The following is a 12,964-nucleotide window of genomic DNA, read 5'->3' on the forward strand; positions in this document are numbered from 1 at the left end:
ATTTCTGAAACTGTGAATGAAACTCAAGGCTGGTATCAGGCCCACATCCCACAATAAATTTCCTTAGCTGACATATCACGGTGCTCTCATCTCAGCTTCAGGGCCCATGTCACCATGAGACCAGGATTTAAGAGTAGAGCCAAAGAGACTGGCCGGTGCTTAAATGTTTTGGCTGCATATTATTTACAATTTGGCCTCGTTCTGTCAAAATGTGCCCGGATAAAATATGAAGAGCACATGGTCGCGGCTATAAATATATCTGTATTACATCTCTGCCTGCCAAGTGACACATAAGTTGTTTACAAACATACTTTTTTATGAGGGACACGCCAGGGGAGTGTAACTTCAACCGGGAAGGGCTGATATGCTCAATGCCCCCCCTCCCAACACACACACACACACACACACACACACACCCTTGGTGTCTGAAAGCAGCAATGGGGGGAATCCCTTTGCCTTCAGCCTGACTCAAAGTCTCTCTCTCTCTCTCTCTCTCTCTCTCTCTCTCTCTCTCTCTCTCTCTCTCTCTCTCTCTCTCTCTCTCTCTCCCTCCTTGTCACCGCCCCCACAGCGCTGTGCAGATTAAAAAGCCAGTCCTCGGACGGCGGGATAGTTGAGGCTTGCAGGAGTGGCAGCTCCTCACACAGGAGGACAGTGTGGGACTTTACCGCTGTGGGACATAACGCAGATATTTCAGAGGAATACTGGATCTCAAAGCAGATTGCATCCACCACGCAGGAAGAATGAAGTCTCCCAAGCTGAAATCCCAGGGCAAATGTAAGTTTTCTCCCCCCTTCCTTTTCCCACTTTTTCACCTTATTGATCCTGGCATGTAGACAGTTTGACAGACGCACTTAACTGCTCTCTGTTACATAAAAAAAAACCCTCAACCAGAACCCTCTACCTTCTTATAGGGACTTGTGTGTTTTGTACTGAACAGTTGGTTTATAGTGACAACATCATAATGTCATTTTAGTTTTTTTCCTCCATGGTTCAAATGGTGTCACTTTAATATTTGTGCAGGCACTTCAAGTGTGTGTGAGTTTCTGATGGTCATTTTGTGTTTTATGGTATTTTGTCTCCTTTGGTCGGATATCCCTCTAAGTTTTCCATATTTCTTCTATACTTTTCCTGTGAGAGGCTATTCCAAAAAGGAGTTTTCCAATGTCTTCAGTTGAGTTTACCTTTAGGAATTTTCCTAATTAGGAATTTCCTCTTAAAATATTAATAGTCCTATAGTGTATTCCCATTACTACAATAACATGTCCCAGTTATTCTGTAAGTTAGGCTGTTTGGAGGTGGGATTTTGCAAATCCTGAGTTCACTGGGAAAACTGACTGTGCGTCAGCTCCTGCAGACGTGTCTGTTCTCATGCATTTTTCCTTTCTCATTTTTCCTTGCAGCGAAGTTCATCGACGAGGAGGACCTGAGCGACGTGCTGTGTGAGTTTGACGCGGTGATCGAGGACTTCACGTCGCCGGTGGACAAGCGCCACTTCAGGTACGACGAGCACCTGAAGACCATGAAGAGGAGGAGCAGCGCCAGCGTCAGTGACAGCGGCATCAGCGACTCAGAGAGTAAGCAGACAACACTAGTTAGGACACCAGGGGCCCCTTACCCCGCCAGTGGCCCCGCAGATACTGTATAATACTTTAATAGCTCAGGGCTTCAGTTCTTTAAAGCCGGGGATGTGGGAGAGTGCTTGCATCTTTGCCTTCAAAACCTCCAAATGTTACATGAGCGTGACAAATGTATGAGGCCTAAGTGGAGCAATGAGGACTGTTACAATATAATTATTACTTAGTGTAACAAATTATCTATGTACAGTAGGACATTTTGTACAGCCTTGGGGGAGCTCCTCTCTTTCTTTCTCTCTCTCTCTCTCTCTCTCTCTCTCTCTCTCTCTCTCTCTCTCTCTTCATATATGTGTGTGTGTACAGATCAGGAATTGTTGCTCTGCCTTTGCTTTTTGGTTATTGACCATTTCCTTGGGCTGATAAGGGCAGTTTTGAAAAAAAAAAATGCCCTTGAGCTGCAATGGTGAGATGCATCATTAGCCCCACCTTTAGCCCAGTGATGGTTGAGATATCCTTGTGATACATGGATAAACAATCCAGTTGACCACTGTTCTTTGGTTTCAGACAGGATTTATTCAAGTAACACACAGACTTAATAAGAACAGTCAAAACACAATGAAACTAGACACCATTGAACATAATAAGACACATCAATCACTGCAGCATATGGCATACAGACAAACAGGGGCTGCTGAAACCAGGCAAGGTGTAAATGCCTCGAAACAGAGCAATAAAAACTCAAGCATTAGCGGAAGAATGGAGCAGCACTCAGGCCTTTACCGAGGATCCAGACTGCAGAATGGAAATCCAGAGTGATGGAAATTATTTGTAGTTATTGCAGTCTGATGGTCTGCCCTAAAAATCCCGACCAGTCATTCTGCTGTGACTGATGGTCTGAAGGAATTCTACCCACTTTGGCATGAGGCCTAACAGGGCGGTCAGGTCATTATCTGCTGTGTACTTTGTGTCATTAATGCTACTCCCCTATTGGAGTCAGCACTCCTCCTTCTCCTCCCCTGCCCTGCAGTACTTGCCTCGTGTGCACTATCTTATCGTATGCAGTCAAGTGACCGGCTCGGTCTGCTGGCAAACTGTATCACACACCCACACGCAGACACACATATGCAGCTACACATGGAGAGCCACAGAGCGATAGAGAGAAAGAGAAATCCTTGATCTTGGTCCAGAGATCTTGGCATTAGATTGAGCTACTGCTGCATATTTTGGCAGACCTGCCCCCATATTGAGAGGCAGCCACGGTTTTGTGGCTGTCTAAAGTTTTATTGTTATATAGCTAACTGTATGACCCTCTTCTGCAGGCTCCAGGCTGTACATTACCATACCATACAGTATTTTAAAGACCTGCTTACCCAGCTGCTTTGCTGACCTCAGGCAGGCCCAAGCCCAAATGTGATAGCCTCATAGGCTGACATACAGACAGAAATATGCACCAGGTCCCCATGTGCAAAGTTGTTTAATTTCCCAACCACTTACGAGTAGGTTGGGATTTCCAAGAGAAGATGTGAAAAGCTCTTTATAGTCTTAAGTGTTCTGGAAAGACAGCCTGTGGAACAGTTTAAGGATGAAGAGGGGATGTCCAGTTAATCGCAGGCCACACCGCCCTGCAGTCACACACATGTGAGACTCCAGACAGAGAATCAGGCGCTGTGAAATTGTTGGTGTTTTCTCTTACGTAAAAACATATGTAATAAGAGGGCAATTGCTTCAGTAAAGTCATGCTGTTTTTTTTTTTTTTTTTTTTAAGTCATTACATAATAACTGGGTTGCAGTGGTTTTATGCAAGTACTGTAAGTCCCAGCAATGTTTATCAAACCACCTAACATTGATGTAATTACCACATTACAACTAACAACACCTCAAAATAATAACTTCAGTGATAAAAAACAGAGGGAAGGTGTCTGAGCCTGTGTCTCTTCTCCTAATGAGCTTGTTGATTTGCCAGGATGGATTAGATTCCTGTGTGAGCCCTGTCTTCTCCATGGCAGTCTATTGTAGAGGGACCTGTCCCATGCAGGGATGGCCCATTGTGTTGTAGCCTGATGGATGGACCGCTGAGGGCGTGGATAAAGGACAGAACAGTGCAAGGTCTTGGGGATGCACCCTAGAGAGAGAGAGGGAGAGAGGGAGAGGAGTGTGTGTGTGTGTGTGTGTGTGTGTGTGTGTGTGTGTGTGTGTGTGTGTGTGTGTGTGTGTACTTTCTTAAATGCTACATAGTGGGGACAAAGAATGCGTTTTTAACCAGCATTTTTGGGAAGTGAGAACATTTTACAAAGGCAAATTCTGGCTTATTGGTTAAGTTTAGGGTTAAGGTTAGAATTAGGTTTAGAGTAGGGTTTAGGTGAGGGTTTGGGTTAGGCATGCACTGGTTTTGATTCAGTTATGGAAAGGCTGTAGAAGGCTGTAAAAAATGAATAAAATGTCCTCACGAAGATAGAAGTACAAGATTGCATTACAGAAGGAGAGGGGGAGGGAGAGAGAGAGAGAGAGAGAGAGAGAGAGAGAGAGAGGGAAATACAGAGAAAGAGAGATGGCAAAAGAGTGAGAAACAGAGTTAAACAGCAGACCAGGAAGTCTAGTTCATAGCTGAGGAACGAGAGCGCTCCATCACCAAGTCAAACACTGATGTTTATCATCATAGACCACAGCTATGTGTGTGTGTGTGTGTGTGTGTGCGTGTGTGTCTGGATGGGCTCCCTCTTTGTGTGTGGCGTCTCCTTCCTCACGCTGTGTGCTTAGTGCTGGCTGGTGGGAGTGGTACGGGTGAGAGAGGAGGACTAGGTAAGTGCTCGACATCTGAGACACTCTGTCAGGGTCCACTGGAGCTCTGCAAAGAGGAGCGAGATAGAAGTGGACAGCTTTAAGTGCTCCCTAATCTGCTTATGTTCACACACACTCACTTTGTACTCGCCTAGATATGGCTGGCAAGGCTGATGCCTCTATCCAGCAACTTCACCAGTTGATGTGTGTCAGCAAAGTTGTTTTAGGGAAATGGCGTGAGACAGACTGCTGAAATGCGAACCTGCAGGACAGAAACATAGCTATTGTATTTTTTATTTCATACAGCGGTCACATGGAGCTCATCCCATAAAAGGTCTGTCTCTACTCTCTTTCCTCTCACTGCCTCCATTTCTTACCAGACAAAAAAATATGTCATATTCTGTGGCAGCTTGAAATATGGTCTGGCAGAATCAAAGTGGCCATTATATCATTTATATAACCAGCCATTCAGAGGTTTGGGGTTGTATGGAGAGGCAGGATGAGGCAGAAACAGCAGCCCGGTCCATGTCCCACACTGGGCTGTGCTCTGCTCCAGTATCAGCCTCTAAACGTGTCAGGGATAAATCTTGCTGAAGAGCAGGGGAAGTGTTGTCTGACTCTGGAGTGCTCTGTGCTCAGGCCAACACACTGTATTGCTGTCATGAACTGCCACAATGTAGAGCTGGCTGCTGACAGACTTACAGTTGCACATGCTGGTATTGGCTCTATATTCCTCCAGTGAGGTGCAGTTTTACACAAAGTGTTATTCAGCTCAAAAATGAAAGTTTTGCTTTTGGGTGGATAAAGGTAAAAGAACAGTTTGCTGTCACGTGCAGCCAACACATCTGCTCAGGTTGCAACTCTTAAACTGTAAAATATCTGTACTATGTGTGTATATGTATGTGTTTGTGTGTGTACATGCACATGCATGTATGTGACAGGCCATCGAGGAAGGCTGTCATTAGGAGAGAATGCATTGATTACACACCGACGTTGCTCCACTGACACAGATCAGAAACGGCTGCTCCACTTGTGCGAGTGCGAGTGTGTTAGATCCAGAGCTGGTGGGTGTTTTCAAAGGGGCTTCTTGGGACACCTTAAGCAGTCATTTAATCTGTGCCTCTGTTTTTGTCTGTATTTTCTGTCTTTCAGGTGCAGAGTCGCTCAACAGAAACAGCTTCAGCTTCAGCGACGAGAGACTGAACTCGCCCACCGTGCTCTCCCCTGCCACCACTTCACCCCCCCTCTTGTCACCCAAAGGTGAACTACATGCTTCATGCTTCAACACACACGCACACTCACACACTCTCAGGTTGACTCTCCATTATGCAAATGTTTTCCCTGTTTAACTATTGACTAGCTGTCGTTCAACACTCAGGTGTGTACAGCTGTAATGAAACAAAGCTCAGAGTGAGATGCATTGCACATAACAAATATAGTGAAAGATAAACTTACTGTACATAAAAAAACAACTCAAAGCTGGTCCTATTTGCTGTCTTATACCTTGTGATTAAAGATGTCACCATGTCTAGACGTCTTTTTTATGTCTTGTTATTAAAGACACCTGTGACAGATGCAATTTCATTTTTTCTCCTATTACAGCAGCTCTTTGACAGCATTAGCTGTTTTTGCTTTGTGCTGTGCTTAGGGTGTTAATAGACCTCAGTCAGAAGTCTTAATCTCTGTCTTTTCTTCCTTGTCTCTGCAGCCAAACTCGGCGACACTAAAGAACTGGAGGACTTCATCGCCGACCTTGACAAGACATTAGCGAGTAAGTGCTAATGCATCTTTGCTATCAGAACTCATGATGAATTAGCTGGCGCTGCCCACTATTTGGGATAAGCAGGAGCATTTGTTCCCTATGTGAGCTATGCTAACGACTGCTCATAAAGTGACACAGAAGTCCCTACGCCGAGGTTTCTAAGAAACAATGATGTGTCAGGACTAAAGTGAACCAGGAGGCCTCTGGGGTTGTGCTGGAGAGACAGGCAGTGTATCCCTTTTCACCCGTCACTCAGCATCGAAAGCCCCGAGACTCATTGTGCATTTTCCACTGTCTTCTCTTTTTCACACACACACACACACACTGAGCTGTGCGTGCACATGTACATGCATGTACCAGTGTAATCCGAGAGGCAGTAGTTTAGTACCTTATAGAACGCCGTGGGTAACACACTAATGTAGTGCAGTTTATTTGTTTTGGACCTTGACTTTACTACAGGGCTTGTGAATGTTGGAACTTGCATCAAAGCACATGGAATGTGTGCTGGTGTAAAACCTGGGCTGGGAATCCAACTGTTAATACCAGGAATGGAATGAGACGGGAGCGGGGGAACCAAAACACTTCCTTGTTTTACTGTTGTTTTCCCCGCTGCCTTGCTTTTTCCTCTTTCCTGTGTGTCTGATTGCTGAATATCCCTCTTTCACAACTCACAAGCCCCTTCTTGGTAAAGCTGGACATTCAGGCAGCCAGGCGGTCAGCCAGCCCCCTGTTAGTCCCACAGAATGGGGTGTTTATTAGGTCCACCAGTGTTTATGATGACCAGCCTGTAAAAGCTGAACGTCCACGTTTGCCAGGAATAGAGCTGGCGACCAAGGAGCAAGAAGCCCTGCCCTAACAAGAAGCCTGTCTGTCTGTTCTTAGGCATGTGACATGGAGACACGGAGACTCAGACCCATTTTGGAGTGTAGCCATGAGGGATGGAGGGAGTGGATGTCTGGATCGCCCACCACACACCCCCACAACACCGGCAACCGCCCAACAGGAAACAGCTGGATGGCACAGCAGCTGCCAAGAGACTCCACCACGACATCAGGTCTAGCCAGATCCCTCCTTTAGTTAGTCTGCAGAGCTGTACACCACCCAGGCCACCTGGACTGTAAGGACTGCAGCAAGGGTCAAAATTAACAGTGTAGGTAAATAGTCTTGAGAATAGTCGTATGCTAATGGACTCTGAAAGGTGGTGAGGAATGAAGAGGAAGAAAAATATGCTGCAGAAAACCCATTGGAAAACATATTGTCAGAATTACAAATCACCCCTTCTCACACACACACACACAGGTCAGGCTACACCCCCTCATCCAAAACTTGAGCTGGAAGAGTATTTAAAAAATGGCTTTTTATAATAGAAGTATATTTGTAATTTTATAGAGCTGGTTATTGTAAATTTATCCATAAAATGTTTTTTTTTTTCTGTGAAATATATTTTTGTATCTTATGTAAATAATAATTGTTTCAAATTCTATTTGCCTTGGTGTTAAGAGGACGTCTTTGGTCAGACTAAGGTTTGACGCTCGTTGACTGGAGTAAAGTTGGTTTCATGCTTCTTAACAAATGTGAACTGAAATCTTAATCCTCTCTGAACAAAAACTGGAAAGCAATACAGTGTATTTAATACCGCTAATGTCTGCCAGAGATAATATTAAAGTATGAAAGATTGTTCTTTTATCACACGCCTCCTCTCTTCATTTTTGACTTGGCTTTCTGTTTGTTTGGGCTTCAACTCAGTTGTGTCAGTAACTTAACCCTGATGTGCAAAACGTTGAGTTCAGTCTGTCCAGCCATTACAGTCTGCCTCTCTACTCACCACTACAGTACAGGGTGTCCACAAAGTCTCTTTACAATTTAAAAAAATCTATTACAAAAGCAATTGATGAGATATGTTAATCAGATTTGTTCTATGTACTCAGTGGTTATCAAAGTTTTTAATCACATTGGACATCGACGACCTGAAGCAAAAGATCACTGATGCCACTGCACCCACTGATGAGGCTATGCTACAGCGAACATGGCAAGAAATCGAGTACCGTCTTGATGGTGCCCATATAGAGGTGTATTAAATGAGGCAAAAAAAAATAAAAAAATCAGTATCTACTCCTCATTTTGTAATAATTTCCACAGATCTATGCATTTGCTTTTGTAATAAATTTGTTAAATTGTAAAGAGACTTTATGGACACCCTGTATATCTGACCTACAGTTAAGTCCAGCAGCAGAGTTTTTATTGATTTTAGTGCGTGCTGGGCAAAAAAATAGAGAGCATTTTATAGATCAATACAGTGCAATTCATTAAAGTCCAATCTGACACGCGAGTATTGATTTCTTAAAGAATATGGAATAGCGCTGCGGTCCGACTGAGAGGAGGTGGTAACATGGTGGAGATTTCTGACTGACAGCTGGCTCCTCACCACCGATTTGGCACCGCCCACTCCTTCTCCCGGCCCCCCCTTCCTTCCCTTTGTGTGCTCCCCCTGTCTCTCTCTCTCTCTCTCTGTCTGTGATTCAATGACCCGCTGATCTCTGACACTCCCTCGCAATTCTCGGCTCACTTTTCAGGACCAAGGCCATCTCAGCGCTTTAGACGCAGGCAGGCAAACCGAGGCAAGGAGAGCTGCTTTTAGTTGTTCTGACTTGATGTTTCAGGCCGGCATTTTGCTTTGTGCGAATGTAATCTGTAACCATGTTCATTTATTTATTTATTCATTCATTTATTTGCTCATTTATTTATTTATTTAGATAGCACTTTTTTGCATAAATAAATAAAATTAATAGCTGCAGCCATTTTTCAAAGATTGGAGAATTAACTGAATTAGATTACATGACATTGTAGTAATGGTTTGCTTGCTCATAAGAACATGTAAAAAACACACACATGCCCACACACACACTGAAATAGATATTACAAGTGTCCTGCCTCCTGTGCTCATTAATCAACCACTCAACAAAGCAGGTAGTTATGTAACTTGTGTACCGACTGGGTCTATTTCCAGAGGAGGAGGGACACAGGAGGGTGAGGCCCCTCTGCGGCCCAGCGGCAGGTGTGGCTGAAGCAGTTCCATGATGGGGGACGCCCCCTGGTCAGTTGACCGCCAGGGGTTAAAGGTGATACAACTGTGGGCAGACGCACTTCCATATTGGCTCCATTTGGGCTCCGTTACAGCAGGTGCAGACTGTCCAGGGACCCCAATGAAACGAGGCCGTTCTATTCTGATCCATGTCACTTAAACTAAAGTGCGCTCTAATGTGGCTCTCTGTCTGGAGTTGGCTGGTAACCAGATGTAAAGGAGGGTCTAATACCCTCGCCTTCCCTCAGACGGTTACCGATCTTATCCATGCAGCCTTTTCATTTCATTTCACCCATGAAAACTCGACAATTACTTTGGCGCGGGAGGGAGGGAGGGAGGGAGGGAAGTGTCATCTTTTCAAGCGCTCAAACGAGGCCTCAATCTACAAGCTGCCAGTCCCTCACAGCAGTGCGTGGCTGCCACTCACAGCAGCCTGTGGATCTGGCCAGCCCAGTACCACAGCATGTGAGTCTGCGTTAATCGGAGGGCAGGAAGCTGGCACAGACACCCGTCTCCATTTTGTTTCTTTAGTAAAGTTGGCAGAGGGAGGCAGCCGGCAGAGGCAGAGCTCGCCGCGCTGTACTGCACGGCCTGTCCACCTGTTTGCATTGTCCTGTACCATGGTAGTCGAAGGGGTGGGAGGGGCCAGCGGGCACTGCCATGCGAGACCATGTTGACTCAATACATGATCCCCCTCGGGTGGCGTTGCCTCCTCTTCTAAAACAACCTTGCTACTTGGCAGCAGTGGGCATCTTTTTGGCAGCGTGGCTCGGCCCTGGAGCCAGCTCCTGGCCGTGGACAGACCATACACACAGGGCTGGAAGTGTGGGAAAGTAGGAGAGACAGCCAGGAGCAAAAAGAACAGAGGGAGGTGGGTGGTGGGCGATGGATAAAGGCAGATAAGGGTGCAGACAGGACGGGATTAACAGGGCGAAAGATGGGAAAAGCGCAGACATAAGAAGCGGACACAGGCCTCGGAGACCGAAGGCCAGGTTGAAGGAATGAAGGGGTGCACGGATGGAGGAGAGAGAAAAATATCCCAACACTAAAACTTGTCATCGTGGTGTGTGTCAGTCACCGGTCTTCACAGTGAGGAGTCAAGCAGAATTCCTACGGAGGCCCCTGAAGACTGCTGAAGTGGTCTTTCTATGAATAGGCTGGGCAGAGACAGACACAGATGTGTGTCCACATCACAAAGAGACAGAAATACACAGAGCCAAATATCAGGTTCAGCTTACCACTGGGTCTTCACATCACTGCTAGCCAGATGTCTCTGCTGGCAGTTCAAGAGGAGGAGAACATTAATATCAGTGTGTATTTACGTCCAAATGTACATGTGTGTGAGTATGTGTTTGTTTGTGCACGTGTTTATGCTATATTTTGTATGTTTGCACATGCATATACTGCATGTGTGCACGTGTGTGTCGTGAGGAATGAAGCATGTATGTATGTATTTATGTATGTCTCTACATGTGAATATCTGTGCACGTGTTGGTGCCTGTTAGTGTATTTGCATAGGTTTACGTGCATCTGTGTGTTTGCATGTGGATTTGAAGGGAGTCTCTACGTTCTCACCTGTGTTTCTCACCTGGCTTTCCTCCCAGAACAATTTGTTTGCAAAAAAAAATTCCCAACTGTATTCATTTCTACAAACCACATTTTTTCCAGGTAATATTAACTGAAAAAATAATACTTTTAGGCTTATGCAGAGGCAGTATTGGCTTTTGTGACAAAATTTTGTATTTTGCATTCACAAAGTACATTTTTCTGTTTTTGCAAAATGAAATGTCATGCAGGTCAGGTGAGCTGGAGACTCTAAATTGCTCACAGGAGCGTATGTGAGAGTGATTTTTCCCAGCCTCCCTGTGAACATGAATAAGTGGTTAAAGAACTAATGATCCCAGATAGCTTTATATTAATATATTCAGCTCTGTGCTTCATATTCACAGACGTTACAGGATCTCTGAAGTGACTCTCTGGTAATGAGTCACTTGGTAATGAGGGTGGATGACCTGTGATGCTATCTCGGACCTAAAATGGAAATATGCCTGGACGCCTGAAGACAGCAGAGGATAAAGAATAGATGGCTGTTGCTTTAGTAACACGGACCCCTCCCCGTGTCCGCGCTGATTTCACACTAACTTATGATTCCCATGAGCCTGAATTGCACTAATATGATGAAATGTAGCCTCCTCTCCACCTTCAGGAATGGTCACACCGAGCAGAGCAGGCAGATGCCTCTGACACACAATCACACAGTGTCCAGCAACTGGCCACTGGGAGGTCTGAATAATGCATGGGTGTGTTGGAGCTGACATTGTGGTGAATTTATTGCTGTGGGCGTCCATGTGGCTGAATGGAAAGCTCAGCAGCAGGTGCTAGATGGCTTTCTAAAGACTTATTCCTTCAGGGGGAAGACAGACTCATGACTTCTTGGGTTGTTTGGTAGCAAACATCCAGTGTGGAAAGTGTACACTGGATGGGAGATAAAATTTTCAAAATTCTTTAGCAGAAATAGCAGAGGATGTTGTGTCAATAGAACAAAGTCTGACAGTTATATAATAGCTTTAGCCAGTCTGAAGATCTGAATTCCTCCTGGTTCTCTTCTGTAAAATAAAATTTTTAAAACACCAAATACGTGATTTGGGCAAAGCATTCTTTTGTTTCCGAGCTTCCACGTGTGCGATTAAATGATACAAAAAATGTATTATTTGGCTACGTCATTTTATGTTTATGGAGAGCATGAGGTTGCAGGATGTTGCATGCAGCTTTAGTGGAACAAAACCAAGACAGGAGGATGAGGCTATATGCCTTGTGGAGAGAGAGAAGTGGTGATATCACTGGGCTTTGGGCCCGATGAATTCCCAGCCAAGGTTTGGACACAGCTGTCTCCCCTGGCTACACTTACTGCACTTTACACAGCCTGAATTTCCTGATTTCAGCCTGAGCTACAGGTTGAGTTACACTGGCAAGGTTTTACAAGGGGGAATCCAGACTTTAGCCTGCTCTTAAATAATATATGTCTTTTCTGTCTTATCGTGTCATTTTTCTGCATTATTGGAGAGTTGACACTAGAGGACGATTGCGTGGCACTGTGTCGTATCTTCTCTTGACTGCAAAAAATCTGTATTTGTTATTTAGTCTCATATTCAGCCTTAAAATGCTTTTCTTAAAAGAGGTGAAAAAATCTGCCAGTGGGATAACATCACTAATTTCCAATGCAGTTTCATGTGTTCTAGGATTTTTTTTCTGGGAGACAGTCTTAATATGTTTAAACAAGGCAGAATAAGGCCGATCAGCCCACTATTTAAAAAAAAAAAAAAAAAAAAAAAAAAAAAAAAAATACTGGAAACAGTTATCTCATATGCCTAATGGACTGAAAGACTTGTTAGATGGAGATTTTTTGCGGTGTGTTCCTTTCTATTTGTGTTACTTTGTGACTCACATATGACTGATAACCGGGACAGAACTGTTTAAATCGCTTAACTGTTCTGTTTTCAAACAGGAGCTGTCTGAACATGTGGAAAACCGCTGCGAGCTTTGCTTAGATCCCATGCAGATGATCTCAGGGCTGATGAGTCATCCAGGCGCTCTACGTGGCTGAAGTGACCGGCGATCACACAACTGATTGGACAGTCTGTGACTCAAGAGTGCTCAGAGTGTATCACACACTAGCATGACCTTATATTTACACATCGATAAGTCACTGGACGTCGGGGAGTTGTGGTGGCCTGAGGAGGAAGTGTGATGACAGAGCGCTCCGTT

General features: G+C 44.8%; 1 protein-coding gene across 1 annotated transcript; it reads left to right on the forward strand.

Annotated features, from left to right (window-relative positions):
- The first annotated feature begins 601 nt into the window (after positions 1–601).
- rgcc (regulator of cell cycle) lies at positions 602–7,803 on the forward strand. The gene is made up of 5 exons (XM_030081179.1): positions 602–777; positions 1,404–1,577; positions 5,508–5,615; positions 6,064–6,126; positions 7,000–7,803. Exons 1-5 carry the CDS (start codon positions 744–746, stop codon positions 7,005–7,007), a joined length of 387 nt encoding a protein of 128 aa, XP_029937039.1. The 5' UTR covers positions 602–743; the 3' UTR covers positions 7,008–7,803.
- The last annotated feature ends 5,161 nt before the right edge of the window (positions 7,804–12,964 follow it).

The sequence above is a fragment of the Myripristis murdjan genome, chromosome 21, assembly GCF_902150065.1.
Source record: "Myripristis murdjan chromosome 21, fMyrMur1.1, whole genome shotgun sequence".
Lineage (NCBI taxonomy): Eukaryota > Metazoa > Chordata > Actinopteri > Holocentriformes > Holocentridae > Myripristis > Myripristis murdjan.